Raw genomic sequence first — 23,712 nt, 5'->3', positions numbered from 1 at the left:
TGGTTATTTAGGAATAAGACAATAACCATTTCTTTACATTTATGTGTACTGTTTTTCTTAAGACCTAAATACTTAAATTTTTTGGAGATAACTCCTTAACAAATGAAGCTGTTAGGTATATCACTTGATTTGGAGCACCTAAAAACGTTACTAAGATACTTAGCATTCCATGGACCAAGAAATTTTGGTTAAATCTCTGGGGAGAGACGAGAAAGGCACATGTGAGTATATACCAACAGAAAATGGAGAAACACTTAGAATTTTAAATGCTCCTACTTCCCGTCTTCCTCCTACATACCCTTCTAGAAGGCTGGCTGGCTTGTGAACTCTTCCTCTCCTGGCAGAGTGAAGGACTCTTTTCTGGGCAATCTGAACATCCCTAGAGAAAAAAATCTATACATAATAGTATGGGAGTTTCTCCTGCAAAGAGACCATCTAGATTATGCTAATGGGAAGGCCAAAGTTCCTCTCTAGTGCTCAGAGCTTCTAAGCAACTCACAGCCATCTCAGATCAGAAAAGATGAAAGATGTCTGGAGGAATCTCTATTGTAGATGCTACAGAAGAAACAAGCAACTCTCCTAAATAGAAACTTGGAGAAAACACACTTTCAAAAAGAAGAAATGTAAAAACAAATGAACACTCTCCTCAGAGAGATAAGAAAATCAGTGCATCCAAGACGTAAAAATAAAAAGAAAGGAGAAAGGAACGTTCGGAAAAACAAAAAGTTCTTGGAATGAAAAAGTTGGTAGCAGACATAAAAGTAGAGGAGATGTTCCACAGAGTAAACCAGGAAGATCAAGAGAAGTGATGTAAGAGAAATGGTGAGAACGTTAGAGATACTAGAGGACCAGCCGGGGAGACTAGACATGCATCATTGAGATTCCAGGAGGAGAGAACAAAGGGGGAGAGATGTCGATGAAATTTTTGTGTGTTTTTTTACTTTCACAAACTAAAGGATATCAGTTTCCAGGTTGAAAGGACCCAATGAGTGCAGGATGTATGAAAATAAATCCACAGCAGTGTGCATTGTTGTGAAATTCAGCGACCAGGAGATGATTCTACTAGTGTCCAGGGATAAATATCGAGTCACATATAAACGAACAAGATCAGAATGACTTAGGACTTCTCAGCAGTTATACTAAACACAAAGAGACAATTAAGCCAAGCCTTTCAAATTATGAAGTAAAATTACCTCTAAGAATTCTGTACCCAGCCAATCTTTTAATTTAATATGAAGATGTAGTCACGATTTTTTCAATCTTGGAAGGTCTCTGAGATTTTCATCCACAACCCGTAGGATGTACTTCACCACAGCAAGAGAATTCATCCAGAAAGAGCAAGGTGTGGGGATAGGAAGCAGGAACTCAAGTATAGGTCAAAGGCAAACCCCAGAGGCTAATAGCTGTATGTCAGGAATGGGGGACAAGTCCAGATTGGATCGGTGTGACTCATGAGACTGATACATGAAGGCTTTCATTACTAAGAGCTCATTGCCACTGCTCCATCTTTTGCCCTGGTGACAGAATGGGAGGGTGGTAACCCTGACCCAAATTCTTGCCTCTACTTGTCCTGCCCTGCTTTCCTCTCCATACACTGCCTCCTGGATCAGCTGAGAGCAGCCCTGCCACACAAGTGTTCTGATTTGAATGGTGCTGAGGTCTGGAAGTTAGCCATGTTGAACTTAAAAACAAAGTATGGAGACACCCACTCCACCAACTCCTGCCCACACTTAGCCCTGCCAGATGTCCCCACCGAGCCCTAATATTTCCCAGGGATGACCTCTGTGGGGCTTTTGTAAACTCGAAGGGAAGTTGAAGCCAGTTTATGCCCCCAGAGAGTTCCTGGGGGCTTTTTTTCTAACAGGAAAAAGTTTGCCTTTTCTTTATACAACAAGATTTGTGCCTGTTACTCAATTTTTTTTTTTAAGTTTATGGAATTAAAATATTATTTCATTTTTTAAAACACATTTTTGAAGGATATATACATATGTGGTAAACACATAAAGAAAATCAAAGGAATGATGATCTCAAAAGGAGAAGGGCCCTGGCCTGTGTGACTTGGTTGGAGCGTTGTCACATAAGCCGAAAGGTTTCGGGTTTGATTCCTGGTCAGGGTACATACTTAGGTTGCAGGTTCAATCCCTAGTTGGGTTGCATATGGGAGACAACCAATCAATGTTTCTGACATTGATTTCTCTCTTTCTCTTTCTCTCTCACCCTTCTTCCCTCCCTCCCTTCCTTTCTCCTTATCTTCGGGTGAGGATTTAAAAATAAAAAAGAAGAAAGATGTACTTGGGGAGGCATATAGGGAATTCCTAAAGTATTGGTAATATCTTATTTTTTAGCCTTGATGAGTCCACAGGGACTCATTTCATGGCTATTCCTTAAACTATATATTTTCAATATGTTTCTCTATATATGATACAGTTCACAACTTTTTAAAAACCCTTTATAAAACTTTATACAAGTCTTGCATATAATCACATGGAATTTCATCTTATTGATTTTAGCTCAGAGTCCTTTGTTATCAGTGGTGTTAGCCAAACCATGTGATTTAGAAGTAAAAGCTGGGTTTCTCTTTCGTGAGGCTGGTCCCTCCACCCCCACAGAAAAGCTGTGAAGGAAAGGATTTATGAAAATGTCCCTTTATTACCCAGGTGACCTAGTAATGTCCTTGCTGCCTCATCTTTTTATGAGTGTCTGCAAGCAAAATAGTTTTGTAGTATTTAATCAAGTGTTTAGTCTGCCCAAGGATTTGAATGAAATTCAGGGTTGACTTCTGGGAGATATTGATATGATTAAGTAATTTTTAGGTAACTATGAACAAACAGAATTTATCACCAGCAACAATAGTTTCCAACTTAGTAATTTATTATATCCCCGCAGATAAAAATCTTTCACTTGGGAAAATTGAATTAAAATGGATCATCATTACCATCATTAATAATTTTAAAGTTTCCATTTAAACTAGAGGCAGTTCTTTTAGTACAAATACGTAAGCTTCTAACTCCCTTTATTTGATATAAGCAGTCATTTCCTGATTTCCATTCCTCACCAAAATGTATTTTACAGATGTGGTGGGGGTCTTTGTCTAAGTAAGATGCTACCAGATGAAAATACAATATTACAACCTGGCTCATCTCATTTCCTTCTGGCTTTCTTCATGTTCATAATGTCAGAACCATACAAGCTATGATGCTGCTTTCTAGCAACAAAATGTGAGCCTATTGTCACTTTTGGAGGACATTTTCCAAAAGAAGAAAAGCTAAACAACCTTTGGGGACATTGGATTAAAACTTTTTCTGGTAAACATTATTTAGACATAGCAGTGCGTGGAGATCATACAAAGAACATCTCAGTGCTTTTTAATTTTTCCCTATTTTGTTCTGTAAGTTTGTAACCTCTAGATATTCAGTTGGTCATTAATTTTATTCTTGTGCATACCTTCTCTTATGCAATTCCCTAAAAAGTTTTTTAATTTAATAAATCTTTATTGTTCAGATTATTACAATTGTTCCTCTTTTTTCCCCCATAGCTCCCCTCCACCCGGTTCCCTCCCACCCTCTGCCCTTACCCCCTCCCAACCCCCCTCACTGTCCTCATCCATAGGTGTACGATTTTTGTCCAGTCTCTTCCCGCACCCCCCACATCCCTTTCCCCCCGAGAATTGTCAGTCCACTCCCTTTCTATGCCCCTGATTCTATTATATTCACCAGTTTATTCTGTTCATCAGATTTTTTTATTCCCTTGGTTTTTAGATTCACTTGTTGATAGATATGTATTTGTTGTTCATAATTTTTATCTTAACCTTTTTCTTCTTCTTCTTCTTCTTAAAGAATACCTTTCAGCATATCATATAATACTGGTTTGGTGGTGATGAACTCCTTTAGCTTTTTCTTATCTGTGAAGCTCTTTATCTGGCCTTCAATTCTGAATGATAGCTTTGCTGGGTAGAGTAATCTTGGTTGTAGGTTCTTGCTATTCATCACTTTGAATATTTCTTTCCACTCCTGTCTGGCCTGCATAGTTTCTGTTGAGAAATCAGCTGACAGTCATATGGGTGCTCCTTTGTAGGTAACTAACTGTTTTTCTCTTGCTGCTTTTAATATTCTCTCTTTGTCTTTTGCTCTTGGCATTTTAATTATGATGTGTCTTGGTGTGGTCCTCTTTGGCTTCCTTTTGTTTGGGGTTCTCTGCACTTCTTGGACTTGTAAGTCTATTTCTTTTACCAGGTGGGGGAAGTTTTCAGTCATTATTTCTTCAAATAGGTTTTCAGTATCTTGCTCTCTCTCTTCTTCTGGCACCCCTATAATTCTGATGTTGGTACACTTGAAGTTGTCCCAGACACTTCTTATACTATCTTCATATTTTTGGATTCTTTTTTCTTTTTGCTTTTCCAGTTGAGTATTTTTTGCTTCTTTGTATTTCAAATCTTTGACTTGATTCTTGCGATCCTCTAGTCTGCTGTTAGATATCTGTATAATATTTTTTATTTCAGTCAGTGTATGTTTAATTTCTAGTTGGTCCTTTTTCATATCCTTGAGGGTCTCGCTAAATTTATTGGCCTTTTCTAGAAAATTCTTGAAAAACCTTATAACCATGGTTTTGAACTCTATATCCAGTCATTTGCTTTCCTCCATTTCTTTCATTTGTGACCTGTTTCTTTGTCTCCACATTTTGGCTGCTTCCCTGAGTTGGTAGATGGCTTTGTGTGCTAGGTGTCCTATAGAGCCCAGTGGCTCAGCCTCCCCAGTTACCTGAGGTGGACACTCTTGGTGCACCCCTTTGTGGGCTGTGTACATAGTCTTGTTGTAGTTAAGCCTTGATTGTTGTTGGTTATCACTGGGAGGAATTGACCTCCATGCCAATTGGCTGTGAGGATCAGCTGTGTCTACGCTGGGAGAACTTCTGCGCTGGAGACACCCTTATGAGACAAGACTTGCAAAATTGCAAAAGCCTCTGTGCTCAGCTTGGATGGGGCGGAGTCTCAGGGCAGAGCAGACTGCATTGGTTTCCTGTCAGCCCTGCCCTAATAGGCCCTTGTGTCTCAGTGTCCCGTGGTAATTGCTGCAAGCACCTCTGAGAAAATGCAGCCCTCGAGTTCCGCCTGCTGCCAGACAGTCCAGTTTCTCCCTGAATGAGTCTGGTTCCCCAGAGTCTCGCCCGGAACTGGAGTTCAGTGCAGTCGGGAGCTTTTGTCTCCCTCCCACTTGAGAAAGCCAGCCGCGTACTCAGTTGTCTGCCCTCTCCGCACACGCGCCTCAGTACTTCTGCCTTCCGCAGTTTCTCTGAGTCTTAGTGTGCTTTTCTCTTTCCTTCTAGTTGTAGAATTTCCACTCAGCCAGCCTTCCTGTGGTTCTGGATGATGTCCGTTTTATGTTTTAGTTGTTTTGAAATTGTTGTGCAAGGCAGCAGTTTAGGTGTTTACCTATGCTGCCATCTTGGTTTCTCCAATTGCCTAAAAATTTATATGAAGTGAAATTTGTTTAATCACATTTGAAACACAAAGGAAGCTTGTAGGAAAATCAGTCTTATTGAGAATGTCTTTAGAAAACATATTTTGTAAAGCAAATGTTTATTCAGCTCCCCCCCAATCTAAGTTTTATCCATACGTTATTAAAAAATATTTATGGGGAGCTGAGAGTATATACAAAAACAAAACAAATGCTTTTGCTTTCACAGAGGTTACACTCTAGTCAAGGAATCAGGAACTATTACACAACAAATTATTTAGTTATAGTTGTGATAGATGTCTCCAAGGAAACTTTGCCATCCTTGGTGGATGTGACCAAGTCTAACCAAAAAAGAATTCCCTGAGAAAGTAATGTTTAGGTGGAAGTGTGAGGCTGAGTAAGAGAGTGCTAACTGCTTTTGGAGGAGAGCTTATGAGTGGATAAAAAAAAGTGGTACATTTACACCATGGAACACTATGCAGCTGTGAAAAGAAGGCTCTCTTGCCCTTTGAGACAGCGTGGATGGACCTAGAGAGTACAATGCTAAGTGAAATAAGCCAGCCAGAGAAAGATAACTATCACATGATCTCACTCATATGTGGAATCTAATGAACAAAATAAACTGACAAACAAAATAGGTCCAGAGACATGTAAGTCACCAACAAACTGACCATCTCAGAGGGAGGGGGCTGAAAGAGATTAAACAAAGAACTTATATGCATATATGCATAACCCATGGACACAGACAATAGTGGGATGAAGGCTTGGTGAGAGAGTGGGACCGGGGAGGAGGGTGTCAATGGGAGATGAGGGGGGAGGGGACATCTATAAAACTTTCAACAATACAAAGAAACTTTAAAAAACAAAACTCAAAGGAATGTGGCTTCTCCAGGGTTGGCCCAGTGAGTCCAAAACTCAGAACAACAGATGGTGAGCAGTACAGAAGGAACCTAGCATGAGACAGGGCCTGATCATTTAGGGCTTTATGGCCACATTAAGGGTTTTTCATTTATCTTCAAAGTCATGGACAAATGGGGAGGGTCATAAAATTTCATTCTCAAAGGAGTCCTCTGGATTAGAAGGGGAACTATACACTGAGTGGCCAGATTATTATGATCTCTGAATGCATAATAATCTGGCCACTCAGTGTATAAATATATATATTAGAGGCCCGGTGCATGAATTCGTGCATTGGTGGGGTCTGGCCAGCCTTGCCAGGGGGAGGGGACGTGGGCGGTTGGCCGGCCTGCCTGCTGGTCGAACTCCTGGTCAAGGGGACAATTTGCATATTAGCCTTTTATTATATAGGATATACACTGAGTGGCCAGATTATTATGCGTTCAGAGATCATAATAATCAGGCCACTCAGTGTATATACAAATTCAGGTTCTCTTGAAACAGCATAACTAAAAAAAAATATATCACAGAATTATGGAAAATATGAGAAAGAACTCTACGTGTTGTCAAGATCCTCACTCCAAAACTGCTTCATATTATCCCTGAAGAGTTTGTCTTTTTAAACATAGGTTTCAAGACACAGAAGCATGTCTGTCTTTACAATGAAAGCATTCGCAGGCATTGAACTGGCAATAGGCATTTTGCTCAGTGTCTCCAGAAACTCTGCCTTTTGGGGTAAATAGGTGAGAGAAGACCTTCCTGAGGGCACCAAGCCCTGGGAAGATGGATGGAGTGGGGCCGGAGGCAGCGGCTGCCTGGGCAGGAAGCTCGGAGGCGATGCTGAAAGCTGGGGAGGCTTCGCGGCTCCCAGCATCATCTGCTAAGAGGAAACAAAGGTGACCTACCTCTGTCTGAAGCCCATCTTTCAGAGGCCTGTGAATATGTGAGGGTTCCCCACCCCCAAAAAAATTCTAATAAGATTGGGCTGTTCGTTTCTTCAAATATTAGCATGTCTACTTTCCAATGCACTTTGGCTTATATCCTATGCCGATGTGTCTTGTACCTTGGAGGACACAGAGCCCATCATCTCCTTGTACAGATGAATTTCTAGTGAATTATTTGGATAGTGAGAGTAATTAAATGTTCAGATTCAGGAAACTCCTTGTTTCCCATGATAAATTTCTCATTACCTCATTTCACATTGGGTTCCTGTGTCCTAGACAAGGAAGCAAAGAGCGTACTTGTGGGAGGCTGGATGCCTACCTCAGCATTTTGGCTTTGACGTTAATTAGCCAAGACCTTGTGAGAATTACTTTGACATCACCTGAGGAAATGAGGGATTTGGGCTAGTCAATCTCTAACATCCTTTACTAATCTAAGTTTTATATACCCTTCTCTGGCTAAGTACACTTTTAACTCATTCTGTAACCTTAGGCATTCAATTTAAAATTTTCCACTCTCTTATAACTTTTCAGATACATCTCACTTTCCAAATGATTAATCTTATGTAAAGGTCCAACTTGAATTATTTTCACACTTTCTATCTTCTTTTTCAATTGGAAAGCCAAGAACTGTGTATAGCATAGTTAAATATATATATAGTACCTCATGCTCTGTAATTCCAATGTTTTCCTTCTTTTTAGTAACCTTTAAATCAAATAATTGTGTATTTTAAATGTATTAGCACCTGCCAAATGTTTACCTGAAAACCCTTTTTTTCCTTTTTTAAAATTAAATTTACTAAGGTAATATTGGTTAATAACATTTTATAAATATCAGGTGTGTGATATTTTAATTCAAAATTTGTGAATTCTATTGCATGCTCAACCCCCAAAGACTAGATTCCTTCTGTCAACATATGTTTGAACCCCATTACCCTCCCCTCACTCCTCTTCTCCACCCTTCCCCCCACCCCTCTTTCTGTCTGTTAACTACCATTCTGTTTTCTGTACCTATGAGTTTCTTGTTTGTTTTGTTAGTTCATTTGTTGCTTTTTTGGTTTTATATCCCACATAAGTAAAATTATATGGCTTTTGTTCTTTTTCTGTCTGACTTATTTCACTTAGCATACATTCTCTCAAGATCCATGTTACTGCAAATGGCAGTATTTCATCTTTTTTATGACTGAGTCATATTCCATTGTGTATATGTACCATATCTTCATTGTCCATTCATTCGCCTATGGACATTTAAGTTGTTTCTGTGTCTTGGCTATTGGAAATAGTGCTACAATGAACATAGGGATGCAGATATCTTCATGAATTAGTATTTTCATATTTTTTGGAAAAACCCTTTTCTTAATATGCCAAGTACCTAGATTTACTGATATCTACTCAGCCTGGGTCTGTGCTTGCTCCTATAGGGACTCATGCAAGTGGATGGTAAGCACCATTATTTTGAAGTAAAATAAAGTAGAATACAAAATAATAGCATACACTTTATATAAGAAGTTTATTGTTTTGTGGGAGTTTTCTGGGGACTCTGGTTTTTTCCCACATCCCAAAGATGTGAATGTGACATGAATTGGCTGGTCCCAGTCTCACTGAGTGTGTGTGTGGGTGTGAGTGCCCTGTGATGGATGGGCATCCTGTCCAGGCTGGGCTCCTATCTGGTTCCCTGAGTTGCTGGGCGAGGCTCTGCCTGCCAATGACCCCGCACTGGAGTAAGTGGATTAGAAAATAATGATCTTGTTTTTCTTCATCTTTCTTAAATGTATGTATAGCTCCCATTTATTTTAATGGTTAATATTAGAAGTGTTTGGGGTCTTGATTTAGAAGCTTGGTGATGTTTTTGTATTTAGAAATATGCCATAAAAACTTAACTCTTATTTATATCAGTTAGCCTATGGTAAAATCGGTTTCATTATGCATTTTTTCACTTAAAATCTCCACCTTTAGATGATGTTAAATGAGGAAATTTACCAGCATAATAATTTTTATTTTACTGCTAGTGGCCTGGTGCACAGATTCGTGCACATCGAAAGGAAATTTTTTAGAAGAAATATTTTAATATCACTATTCGTACTTTCTCTATAATAGAAGTGTCAGAGATAACAGAAAATTAGTAAAATGTATATGAAAATAATATATAAATTGATTAATAAACAATAACAACATGATATAACAAAAGTAAAGATATGATATAAAAACAACAAAAACATGATATAGAAACAACAAAAACATGATATAAAAATAATGACTAATAAATTGATTAAACTTATTCTAATATCTCCCTGTACCCACATTAAGAGTAAAAACACTTTCAGAGTGCTTGACTCATTTCCCTTGTGATGAAGTATTTACAACTTTAACTTTAACATCACACACTCTTCAAACTCGAGAGAAAGCAACATATAACTGACCATGTCCAAAAATGGGTTCAGGTAGGACTATTCCTACTCTGTCTAGAGTTTGTCCTTGTGATTTATTAATAGCCATCACAAATGCTGGCATCATGGGAAACTGTCTTTAAATTAATTTAAATGGAAGGCCAGTGTCAGACAGAGACAAATCAATTCTTGGAATCAGAACAATCTCTCCTTTTGCAGATCCTGTTGATACTTGAGCTTTGATTATGTTAGGTCTCAATCTTGTGATAATAAATCTAGTACCATTACAAAGACGCCATTTACTATTAAGATTTCTCAGTAGCATGATGATTGCACCTACTTTCAATTTTAATTTATGACATGGCATTCCTGAGGGAGTAATACTATTAAGAAATTTGATGGGAAAATTTTCCTTTTCGGCATCACCCTTTGAAACGATGGAATCATCACTCAAATAGGTGTGAAAATCTCCATCGGGTATATCCAAAAGTTTTTTACTTAATTTATGAATTGTGCTCATTTTTAGGACAAAGAATCACACGTTTAGATATATTTTTAATATTATAAATAGATATAATTCATGATTGACAATGACAGATCAAAACACGTGTGCAATTGGCACCAGTAAGCGCTTTATATGTATCGCGCATGCGCAAGTCAACATTTATTTTTAAATTACCAGTGCGCATCAAATGTACCAGCCGGTTGGTCAGTCAGATGGTTGGACAGACGTATAGTCAGTCACTTAGCCTTTTATATATATATATATATATATATATATATATATATATATATATATATATATATATAACAATTCCATTTAAAATAGTTAATAGTTAATAAATTCTAGGTCTGGGTTTTTAATGGTAACAACTCACATTTACTGGCTACAAAGCATTTGCTATGTCCGGGCAGTGTTGTAGGCACAATGTATTTCATATCATAAGAATAGGTAGGTAGTTGTTAGGAGTGTGGAGTCTGGAGCCTCACTTGATTCAAATTCTGATTTTACCACATTACCTATATGACACTGGGCAAATTCGCCTAATTGTGCTTCATTTTCCAGTCTATAAAATGGGCTAATAATAAATATAACTCATAAGGTTGACATGAGAATTAAAGTCAAATTAATCTGTGTTTAAAATGGTGACAATACTTAGTGCCTAATAAGGGCTACATAGCTTTGAGCTATTATCACAGTCATCATCATCAACCCTCACAGTAACCCTGTGATAGTTAATTTTATGAGTCAGGACTAATTATAAAACCTACAAGATAGGTAGAACATTGACATTTGGGGAGGTTGACTAAAACCACAAAGGCAAGATGAGTACCAGGTCCCTTACTCAAGCCCTGGCAACTGGTTCCAGAGTCTGGGCTTTTCACGCTGCATAACATGGGCACACCGTGTACCAGTAGCTTCCAGAATAATTGTCTGCAGGTCATTTACATATTATGTTCTCCCCCCCTCCCTTGTCATCATGTCAAAGAAGCTTGATTCCACCACCCCGCCCAATTGCTTTTCCTTTGAGCAGAAGTCAGAGTCAGCTATACCCTAGTAGAAAGAACTCCCACATACAAATGACTAGGGAGGAGGAGGATGGAGCTGGCAGCTCCTGAGCATCTTCCACGTGTGAAGTGCAGAGGCTCACACTTCGCAAACATCTCGTTTCATCTGAACAGATACCCCATTGGGTATATCTTATCCCCATTTTATAGATGAGGAAACCAAAGCTGATCTTGTCTGAAATCACAAAGAATGGGTCTGACTCCCAAGGCTTTTGCCACTAGGCTAAACTGAGAAATTGAATGTAATGAGAGTCACTTGTGAACTCTTTTGTCAAGCACTTCTTCCATAATCATTATCTAATTGGCTTGTTCATGAAAGGCAGAGAACCTGGCTTCTTCAAAGTGACTTCACAGTGTCACTCTGATGAGGTGTGTTCTGTCCTCTTGTTCCCTTCCAGAGGAGATCTGTACCCTCGTCATCGCTGAGACTTTCCCTGAAGATGCAGGGGTCTTTACCTGCTCGGCAAGAAATGACTACGGCTCAGTAACCAGCACTGCCCAGCTGGTGGTCACCGCAGGTACGTGAGGAGTAAGCAATGGCAGGGTTCTGCCCCCAGCCCTCAGTGTGGTTTGCCACAGGGGAGAGAACTGTCCCAGGAGGAGTGCTCAGCCATTGGGAATGGGTGCTGCCACTCCAGGAGTTATCCTGAAGGTCAGTGTTTCATCAGCAAACAAAAGGCTTTGGGGGAGGGGGAGTGAAAGTGGAGATGAAAAACAAAAAGATAATGATAATGGAGCAACTGAACACCCGTGCAGCTATTTTTGCAAATCACCCATGCGGTCTTGGTCTTGGAAGTGATGGAGCTGGCCTCCTAACATGCTCATGCTAACCCCAAACCATGCTCACATCAGAAGGCCACCTGGGAATGGGAGATGCTATCACTGTTTTGAGCAGCGTCAACACAGGAGAGGAGATAAATGTTCAGAAAAATTAGGGTTGAACCCACGATTGAAACTTCTGAAAAAGTAGTACAAAATACACCTGATGGAATTTGGATAAACTGTAAGATCTCAGCTGTCAAATTTCACTGACAGTGAAATATAACTCTGATATGAAAAACTACAGCAATATACTATTAAAACCAATATTCAAAAATACCTGGGTATTTTTTTAAACTCTGAAATTTACCACTAGCAAAGGCAACATGAAGCAGCTTTTCCTGTAACTTGAGCTTGCTCTTTTCTGCTATTATTGATAGCTATACCTTAGTTTATTTTTATTGCCTCATCTCTATTATTCATTTTACAGCAAATGTTAAAATATATCCTTGACCAGGCCTGACACAAAGTGCACATAACAGGGAGTCAGTAAATGGGGTTGGTGGCTGGATGAGAGAGACATGGAGAGAGCAATGGAATCGCACTTTGATTTCTTTGGAAGCGTGGGAACTTGGTGCTAGGGGGCAGCAGAGGCACAACCAAGACTGGGTCAGGGAGCTCGGCGTGGGAATTGTTATTCCTCTTCATCTTAAGAAAAGAACTGTGGATGCTCGGGCAGAGCTGATGCGCCTCAAGATCGCTTCCCTAGAGTGCCGAAAATCCCCTCTCTGCCCTGAGCTTTGGCACCCAGTTCCGTCAAGTACAGTTGAGCATCATCTTTAAAATAAAGGCTCCTGAGAGGGAATTGAAAGCTAAAAAAGAAAAAATGAGGGGACATAGGTAATACTCTCAACAATAAAGATTTTTTTTTTTAAAAAAAGATACAGTAATGTTTTAATAAAATGGAATAAATAAAGAAAAAAGAAAGGAAGAGAGGGAAGAGGGGAGTAAAAGAAGGAAAGGAAGGGAGAAAGGAAGGAAAGGGCTCACCTTAATGGGAGAACAGTTGATTGAATGAGTGCATTAAACGTGCATGGTCGGAGCTGCAGAGTGGGGAAGATTCCGGTGTTTCGATTCCGGTTGGCTTGAGGCCTGTCCCATCAGAGGGCCGCAGCCATGGTGCAGTGCTCCCACAGTACGGCCCAAACTCCAGACTCTCAAAGTCTGTGTGGTAAAACTTGGCATTCTTATCTGGGGCAGAGAGGCCAAGCATAATAAACAAATACTGCGGAGCCCTCCTCCGTTCACCTCGGGAAGCACTCTTGAGTACATTCCAGGAGCTCTGCTGGGCTCAGGGCAAAGGGAGAAATCCAAAGAAGACATGATCTTACCTCAAGACACATTCAGTTTATTGAGAGTAAAGAAGGAAAAAAAATGGGGGTGGAAGGTGAGGTATGACTGTGGCAATCCCCTAACCTGGAAAAAAAAAAGTGATCTATGAGGTCATAAGACATTTCCCTTAGACTCAGCGCTTTACTTAGCTTTCAATAGAATGAAATCCCTCCCTATTCATTGCTTATCCCATAAAACCTTAGGGCTTGAGCTAATATTAGTAAAGCTCAGATAGGATGTTCAGTCGCATCTGTGGCTGAAATGTGAGAAGACAAAGCATTATTAGTTGATGCTGTTTCTGTTGTCATTTTTAAACTGAGTTCCGTCTTTAGCTCTGGCTTGAAATGAATAGGTAGCCGCTTTCCCCAGTTGTGGGCCCATTCAGGAAATGAAACACTAGCAGCCACCCAGACAAGCTTGGACGAACCAAGCCCTCCAGCTGGCTTCGCTTCCGCGTCAGATGCAAGCGGCACAGCTACCTCTTCTGTAACACCAGGGTCCGAGGGATCCTCAGACCATCCAAAACAGTGTGAACATAACTGTTGAGTTAGTAGCATCGTATTATTTGTTCTCTCTCTTTCCCTTTCCTCAGCCAACACTGAGGACTGTAGCTATGACTCCACGGGTGACTCCAACAGCGATCACTTCCAGCACTTCCCGCCTCCCCCTCCGATCTTGGAGACCAGTCCCTTTGAGTTGGCTCCAAAGAAACCAGCCGAGATCCAGCAGGTGAACAGCCCCGAGTTAGGCCGCGGCATGGCAGCCCTTCAAATGCAATTCAGTTCTGCTGAGAGGGAAACGAACGGAGTGCACCCCAGCCACGGAGTCAACGGACTGATTAACGGCAAAGCGAACGGTAATAAATCTCCCCCAACACCAGCTGTCCTGCTTTCACCCACGAAGGAGCCTCCACCTCTGCTTGCCAAGCCGAAACTGTGAGTATTTCTGCATGTTTCGCAACACTTTCCGTACCGCCGCTAAATCGCCTCTCTGGTCAGTGAAAACTCTTTGCCCGGCCTCAGCTTTGTGGCACGTTGCCCCCTTCTGCAGGCCAGCTGTCTCTGGCTGATGGGGCCTTGCTACCAAGTGGGGTCTTTGAAAAAAATACAAAAGATACCTAAAAATAAAGAAGGTATATGAGGAGCTCGGTGACCTCTGCCCTTTGCTCAAAAGCTGTAACTGGTTCCAGCTGTGAAAATATCTGTGCTCCGTGTGGCCTTCCATTGTACAGCAAGGACGTAGCCGCTCCCCAGAGGTGATGGGCAAGGGGACCTGCTTTGAGCTCTCTATGAACGGCATTTCCAAATGTTTTTCAATGTAAGAATCGGTAAGGAAATCTGCTCTAGATAAGCACAGGAAGACGAGGGGCTGAGGATGGAAATGCATTGTACAGAACCCGGGAGGGGAATGACAGCAGGGATAGCCGGGCTTGTCAGGAAGAAGAGCGCCCTTCACAACGCGACCTCCGAGGCTTTGGAATTTCCATGAATACCAGCTCCACATTTGATTTCCACTATTTTCTTAGCACGATAAACCTTGCAGGAGCTGTTTCCATTGGCACTCCACAGCAGAGAGTTGTCATGAATGGAGCCCTTCCAGTGTCAGAGAGAGACAGAAATCAATTACCTCCAAAGGTTCTGTCGTAGCATAACAGACCTTGAATTACTGCCCTGATAGAGGTCAGTGGAAATGTCAGCGTTATATAAAATGTATACATACTCGATGAGGTCACATTTCCTCGGGAATGAATGCGCCGGGATCAAGGAAAGCCCCTTAGATTTCCCCATGATGTCTGATGTTTTTGATTTGGGGCAGGAAAGATGACTTTAGGGATAGGAATTGTTTCTCTGTAGTCGACTGTCTTTTCTCTGTCATTGGCTCATATGTTGGAATATCCTATACATTGGTACATTGCGTTATTGTTTACCAAGTGATCTCATGATTATTAGACTAATGAAATAAATCAGCCAAATGAATACCTTAAGTTAACAAATGGGCAGACAATTTTATAAAAATGAACTTCTGGGCAATCTTGTGTTGCAGTTTCAAAAATCGGTCTATGACCACCCTGCCCTTAAGCCTGTATGCCGTCCAGGCTCGGTTTTCAGGCAGTGCGGCCACTAGGTTTGTATACAGTCGTGTTTGTATACAGCCAGGCTAACATTGAATACCTGTGCTCCAACTCTGCTGAGACGCTGAACAGGTAAAACGAGGTCAAATGCGGCCGCCTTAAAAGAGATATACACTCTGTAGCTTCAACCCATAAAATTAATTGCCACGGCTGACCCCTTTTATCTTTGCGTTTTGAATATGTATTTCTCGTGCTTTTAATGAAACAAGGGACCTGCTCTCCCGAGAGTGGGGGGTTGGGCGGGGGGCGGGGGGGAAGGAAAGGGTGGATGTTGCTTAATGGCTGGGACTTGCCTGGACTTTTGATTAAGTGACCTGTGTCCATGGTAATGGCTGTCATAAATTAGATGTGAATCACAGGAGAGCAGTGGAGGAGCTGTTAACAGGCATTTCAGCCCTTCTTATCTCAGGAGTTTCAACAGCTGCTCAGCTTTTAGCTCTGCTTTATGGTGATGTTAGTACGCCTGGTGGGGGGCGGGGGCAAGTCTGCAAAACACAGACAACAATTCTGTGGTTATTAAGAGGACGAGTAGCTTAAGCACAAGTTTGAAGAGTGACATCATGATTTGCCTATTAGTCAGATTTTCAATATAAAATAAGATACAGGAAAAACAGACTTTAGTGTTTTAAGATCTGTGTAAAGGGGTGGCTTACTCTCCCCTTCACGAGGAAGTGTAGGGAAAGGCAGGGCACCTAATCACAAACCTGGTAGCTTAGAAATAACAATTACTGGTACCAGTTTTTACCACCGTTTTCTTGTTTTTCCAAATCTTTAGGCGTTTAAGTATATCCTTGGAGCGCTGCTTAGCGATTTGCATATTGTATGCCTGCCATTTACTTGATAGAAAATCATAGGTGATGACACTTGAAAATATATATTTATTTTAATTAAAATTTTTCTTATGAATTATAGTACTTTATTGGCTTTTGTTTTCAGTACAAAGTAAATGCATCTTGATGTGACAATTTAAATAATACAGAATAACTCACTCTCTCCGCTTCTCCTCTTCCAAGCCACCCTCTTTGGGTAACTGACTTTATTGCTTTAGTCTGAAGTTTTTCACTCCTTTCTCTATTATCACGTTCTTTTCTGAAAAGTTTTGTTCATTGTTTTAACAGTTGTATTCATTGTTAGAGGAATATTGTTGAATAACATCTGCCATTTATTTAGAATAGCATCTAAATTATTGGTAATCACACATCTCTTTCTTTCTTTTTATACATTGGGGGGGGGGGAATTAGATTTGGCTTCTTATGGTTGGCAATGAAAAACTTTAGGTTGCTCTAATCTTTTCTAAATAGCCTATGATTTTATTCCTCTTCCTAAAAGGAGAATGTATGACATTTTACTCATCTGAATCAGCTGTAATCAGACAAATAGGAAACAATGAGGAGGGGGCAAATAATAGGTATTAAAATATTCTCGCAATAACTTAACCTGAAAATGGGTTTGATTTCTCAGATTTCTGAAAATAGATCATTTTTTACATATTTTTAAAATTTATTTTTATTGATTTCAGAGAGGAAGGAAAAGGAAGAGAGATAGAAACATCAATGATGAGAGAGAATCATTGATTTGCTGCCTCCTGCATGTCCCATACTGGGGATCGAGCCCACAACCCGGACATGTGCCCCAACCAGGAATTGAACTGTGACCTCCTGGTTCGTAGGTCAACCCTCAACCACAGAGCCATGCTGGCTGGGCAAAAAGGATCATTTTTAGAAAGAAAATATTTTGCACTTTTTTCTCTCAAATAGCTCCAATACCAAAAAAGAAAAGAAAAAGAAAAAAATCAAAGACTAAAATGAAAAGATAGAAATGTCATGAATTCTTCTAACAAGGTCTAGCCCTGATCTTCTGTTATCCAATGGAAATCTTCACCAGTGGCCTGTAACCCACCCAGACTCCATCGGGGTCTCTCATGCCTGTCCTGAGGCTGAGTTCCTGCCTCAGTATCAAGGAGGCATCTACTTTGGTTCCTGCATCTCCAAGTGTCTTTGTCCCTGATGCTGCCCCTCAAGTATAGTCAAACATGAGGACATGGGGGCCATTTGATAAGTGTTAGTATGTTAATTTTACATTTTTCTTATGAATTATAGTACTTTGTTGGCTTTTATTTTCATTACAAAGTAAAATGCATCTTGACGTAACAATTTAAAAAAATACATGAGTAACTAAAGAAAAAGTTAACTCTTGCTGCTTCTCCTCTTTCAAGCCACCCTCTATGGGTAACCAACTTGACTGCTTTGGTCTGAGGTCTTCCACTCCCTTCTTTATTATCATGGTGTGTGTGGAATGCCTTACCACTTGCTGTGGGACCAGAAGTGCCCTTATACACTGCACAGGAAAAAAAATTCATAAGTAAGGGTTATGTATGTGACTGACACTCATAATCTTCTATTACAGTACAGAGAAAAGAAGCAACGGTACTTCAATCAGATTTCTCATCAGGGAAAAAGAGAACGGAACAAACATAAACCCAACTTGTGAACTATCTGTTATATTATTTTCCTTGTTTGGAGTGCCGTGCCCAAATAAGTCTGGTGCCTCCCACTCTACAAATCATACCTGAAGGTTCCTTCCAAAGGAAAAAAAAAATTTTTTTTTCTTTTTAGGGCTCAGTGTGTGAATAGGAAACAAAATCCCTGCTTTTCTTAATTTCTATCAACTCATCCATACTAAGGTATTAGGGATTTTATATTATCACTCAGTCCAGTTCTGGACTGACAAAGTAAAGCTACGTCTTCATCGTAATAAACGATCATAAGCACAATAATAATTCCTTGTGCAAAATCAGAGACGTGTTCTTGCCCTGCACTTGGGGGAGTGAGAGATGATGTGTTTAAGAGACAGAAGGGAAGGAAATAGCAGCCTGTATCACTCTCTGTATCAGTGACTTAGCTGGGCCAGGCTTGCTATATTTGGAAGTTCTTTATGGTTTCCTCCACGCCCCTCGACACACATTGAAGCACAAGTTGTTCCCTTGCTGGGAATGTTCTACTCGTAGGAATGTTCTACTACTAATGGCTGCCTCCTCCTTGCTTTCAACGCTCAGCTTAATGGCACCATCATCCCTGACCACCCAACCTAAAGCAGCCACCCACCATTCTCCAATAAATCAGCCTCTTTAATTACCACATGGCATGCCATTCTTTTTCATAGTTTCTTATTACCTGCTTGTCTGTTTGTGTATTGTTTTTCCCCATTATTACAATGAAAGCTTTTTGAGAGTAGGGACCGTGGCTGTTTTTTTCACTGCCCTTTCAGCAGGCCCTAGATCAGGGCCTGACGGAAGGAACGCTCAAAACATTTTGGAATGAATGAAGCAAGAGCAGATCGAGAAGGAGGAAGAGAGAGACCTCCCACATTTAGAGCAACCCCATTTGTTCTGCTTAACTTCAAACCTTCACATACCCCACCAATCCCACCGTTTTCCCACTTTACAATACTTTTAAAACCGACATTATTTCTCTCATAAACAAAATGAATATGAAAGAATTAAATAAGAATCCCATGAGCGTGTGGGGGGTGACGAGGGCCTAATATACAGAGATGGAAGAAGATTTGACTTTGGGTGGTGGGCATAGTGCAATATAGAGACCCTGTGACATAGAAACCCACATCTGAAACTTATATGATCCTATTACTCAATGTCACCCCCAATAAAATTAACTTTTTAAAAGAAGGGAGGAAAAAAGAATCCCTTGGGATAGGATTACAGTGGAAAAGTTTGTCCAACCAAGTTACTTACTGTGGGAACCCTTTCGGCTCCTTCCTCATTGCTCCTCTGTTCCCATTTGATTAACATCTTGTGTGAAAACATTATGGAGAAAATGAGACATTTGGAAGGTCTAGGAGGACGTTTTCACTCTCTAGTATGTACTTGCAATGTCAGTTGGCCACAGTACAATCAAACTGTTTCAAGGTGTGTGTACTTGACATGTTAACACCCCCCTCAGAGGCCAGACTTTTGATGAAGGGCTGAAAGCTTCTGTGCTACTCCCTTCCTGTCCTGTTTATGTTGGACGGCGGCTCGCGCTCCACTGTGTGGCTTGGTCAGTGTAACTTAGAAAGTGGAACATTTTTCCGTCCTTTAACCTCTGCTAGTTAGGGTTCAAGACTTCACTATATTACTGTTTGACATTAGAATATAAATGGTTTCCTGGGTTCGATTCTAGTAAAAACCTTACCTGGTAGATTTAAACACACATACACACAAACACAAGGGCAAAAAGATGATAAGTCAAACTATTTGGAGCAAAGTAAGTAACAAAGGTCAAAGAGATGTCATCCTTAAGCAATCGTAAAGAGGTCTTTAAATGTATGTAAACGTATTTAAAAATCTAGCATGCTTTTTATTCCCTCACTGTTAATTGAGCATCCACAAGTGTTGGGTAATGCAAGGTTCTGGAGACAGAGAGGTGAACAAGACAAAAGCATTATCTTGGAATAATTTATAATCCAGCATCCTCTAAGATCATGGTGGCAGCATTATACACATAAAATTCTGCACACATTTTAACCTCACACCGATTTTGTAGAAGAATGACCAATTCCTAAATTAGATTCAGTGCAATACAATTGTCTTGTCTTCCCAATTTAATGGTTGGAAGATACGCCATTTTGCTGTTGATGCAAAAAAAACTTAGGCACCAACTCCCATTTCTCATTAAATGATTTTTGTTACCTGCTGAGTCTAGTCAAATAACAAAGCAATATAGTAGCAGTGAACGTGTAAACTGTGGAGCCAGAGGAATGTGGGCACAATCATGGACTTCATTCTGAAGCACCTGGCTGTGTGGAGATGGGCTCTTCATAAATATAATACAATGATGGCTTTGCATTAACAGTGTTGGTGTTGGATCACTTTGAACACCACCCCTCTCTGACCTGGAAAGTCCAATCAAGGAACTTCCTGAAGTATGAAACTTTTAACTGAGAAATAACATTTTGATGTATTTTTCCTCATGCTTTTTTCATGTAAATATTGGCTTTGTCACAGTGTCACATTCTTAGTTATTAGGATAACAGTGCTTTGCTATGCTGGTCTCTTGGTGAATATAATGTTTTAATTACATTTCCAGAAGAAAGTCAAGCCCTTATGTTTATGGTTAATAGTTTCATGTGGTGTCTGAAGTATATTGGAAATATTTGCAGATACCCTGTATATAGTCAAAGTAGTACTCTGCCACCCATAAGAGATGCCATAGGTACATCTCAAATACTTGGTGCGGTCCATGAAAGTATACGTGATGATTCAATATTTCTTCCACATTTCCATCTCATTTTGCCTAAATAAGTATGAGAGATACTATGGTGATTATAAAGTAAGATGAAAAGAGTAATCTCTGCTGGTAACCTTTTATTTTGAAGGGAGGAGGGCCTCAGCTCAGAAATAAGATGGAGCCACATTTGAATAATGTACTCAGAGGTAATGCTATTAATAGGATGTCAAAACATAAACAGTTTAGTGTCAAGCAAAAAAAAATATGCTTGAGACAAAATGATATATGCAGCTTAATACTAATTTTATGGGGGGGGGGGGGACAATAAAACACTTTAACCAACTAAAATGAGTATTAGACATTTAGAAAGAAAAACACCAAAATGTTACCTGTGGTCTCTGAGTGGCAGAATGTTGAGCAGATTATATTTTCTTGTTAACCAGTTCTGATTTTCATCAATAATGATGATCAGCGTTATGATTACAAAGTATTATTTTAAATGAAATAAATACTTTTGATCCTCTCTCTTTCTTCCCCCTCCTCTGTAGAATCTCAGCTCACTCTGCTCTTCATCATGGATGCTCCCTGCTCAAAATAATAGCCTCCAAGCTCCATTGTAAACATAGTTGGATGCAGAGTGCTCTCGCCTTCTCTCTCAGAGCTCCTCTCTTATCCCGGAAGCCAATGTCTTCAGGACTCCATCTGGGTTTTTAGAACCCTGCTAGAAAGCCTCCCCAGAAAAATGCCCTGTACTTCAAAATGACTGTGTTTCCACTCAAATATTCTCTTTTAACAGTCCTCCACCCCCACCAACCAAAACTCCCATTTCTTCACTTTCACATCTCAGGTGTTAGGATGAAAGTGATATCGGTAAGGTAATTTTTTTCATTTTAAAGCCAGAAATAAACTAGATATTTACAAGGGCAATATTTAATGTATAATCTGTCCAAGGCCTTCCACAGAAAGGATGACCGCTTTCCCTTAGGAACTGTGGTGAAGGAGAAAAGATGTGGTGAAGGAAAATTGAAGTTCTGATTTAAATAATATTATCCGTAAATTGTGTGATGAAGGCATCGACCTTAGGAGGAAGGATAGTTTAACTGTGAGGTTAAGAACAGTGAAAAAGGCTGAAGAGAACTGTGAGAAATTATTTTTTTTTAAATACCCAGAAAGGAATGTATTTCCTAGCAATAGTGAGAACCCATTTGAAATTAGAGTGAAAATTCATATTCGATTCAGTGAATGAGCATAGATTCAGGACTTTATTTTAGCCACGATCGGCACTCTGATGAGAGACATAAAGGGCCTATATAGTTGGTGGTATTGGCAAGATGGAAATGCTATATAATACTTAATTTGTTGATGGTGAGAAGTATCACTGAAATCAGCATCCAAGCAGTGTGTAGGGTCAGAGAGGAAAGCAGAGTAAGCCAGAATAGGATTTAAGGAGAAAAGAGATAGGACTCAAGAAAATGGAAGTTATACCAACAATGTAAATGACTCAGAGGGAGTGTGGGATAGGAAAATGTGAAAGGGGAACAGTAGGTGATCAAAGTAAGGACTCTTAAAATTTAAGATCTAAAGACAGAACTCCTTACAAGTGATGAAGGAACTTAAGATATCTGTTTGGGTCGGCAGTTTAGGTGGAAGCTGAGGTCACAGGAGTAGAGGAAGTGGTCAGGGATCCATCAAGTCAAGAAGTTAAAGGGAACATTACCATGGATGGTGGCCCAAGTTAATGGGAGGAAAGCAAATGCTAGTTACTATCACGTCATTGAGAAAAATGAGGACATACCAAGGTTGTTGGTGACCAGCAGGGAAGCGTAATCATAGCTGGAGCACACTGACTTCAAATAGAAGCAGACGTTGAGTGATGATGGCAAAAGTTTTCGAAGAGGAGCTTTGGGAAACAAAAGAAAATACAGAATCCTCCTTGCTCAGAGAAGATCATGACGGGTTTACTAACCGCATCAAGGAAAGTCAGATTTCAGTTAAGGACAAAAGCACTTCCAATGAGACTTTGGGGAAGTGGGAATATTGATTAGAACAGTTAAGGAACCACATGGATGATGAAAGGGCTCTAGAAAAGGGACTCTAAGGGACAATTGATGAAGGAAGAACAGGAAGAGGGGAGAGGTTTGCATCTGAGAAAATAAGGTGAGAGAATGAGAATGTCATCCTGGGGGTCGCTTGCTGTCATTTCATGAAGAGCCACTAAGATTATTCATAGTTTGAATCTGATAGAGCCATTTCCAGTACAACTCATACTCCTTTCTTAGCCCCTCTTTATTTTCGTTATATTGCAGCACCATGGCCCATTTTGTAGTTATTAACCTCTTCTTTTGAAGCAAGATCTTGAGTTGGGGTGTTACTGAACAAGGCTATTTCTATATTTGTATATTTTGAAACAATCCTTCTCAACTAATGAATGTGTAATCCATATATGTTGACTGGCACTTCATGTCTACAACTTTCACTACTAGAGGATTTATTTCTGTATACTGCAGGCTGAAATACATTAGGTTGCCAATTTTCTACCATTGATATTTTTATTTCCTGTGAATGTGTAAGTTTTCCATTCAAACTAATGCATCACCTAATGGTGAGAACATTTGTAGCAGGGAAGTTTATTTTAGTTGGTTTCTATTACATGTGTAAAAGCAGACTGTTCATTCTCTCAACAAACCTAAGAATGACAGTTTCCTTACTTGGCTAAAGTTGTCATTACAGACCTTATGAATAACATTGGAGTTGATGTCGTTTTTAAAAAAATCTTTTCCATATGTGCCAAGGAATTAGATATTCTTTCATTTTTGTTTTAAGAATAATGTGCATATTAAGTTAAGTCAGTAAGATTTGTAGATTTTATGAAACTATGTAGATTTTCATTTCCATGGCTGAATAAATCACATATCAATTTGAGCACACAAGTTACTCCATTATTCAAAAGGACATTAT

General features: G+C 39.9%; 1 protein-coding gene across 3 annotated transcripts in view; it reads left to right on the top strand.

Annotated features, from left to right (window-relative positions):
• Positions 1-23,712, top strand: part of PALLD (palladin, cytoskeletal associated protein) — a 406,101-nt gene that overhangs the window by 195,349 nt on the left and 187,040 nt on the right. For all 3 annotated transcript variants that reach the window (XM_028152632.2, XM_054717655.1, XM_054717654.1), the window contains exons 8-9: positions 11,646-11,765; positions 13,991-14,333. In XM_028152632.2, coding sequence (XP_028008433.2) covers positions 11,646-11,765; positions 13,991-14,333 — 463 coding nt within the window. The remainder of the gene's footprint in view (positions 1-11,645; positions 11,766-13,990; positions 14,334-23,712) is intronic.

Source organism: Eptesicus fuscus, chromosome 6 (genome assembly GCF_027574615.1).
Source record: "Eptesicus fuscus isolate TK198812 chromosome 6, DD_ASM_mEF_20220401, whole genome shotgun sequence".
NCBI lineage: Eukaryota > Metazoa > Chordata > Mammalia > Chiroptera > Vespertilionidae > Eptesicus > Eptesicus fuscus.
This window is presented reverse-complemented; position numbering and strand designations above follow the sequence as displayed.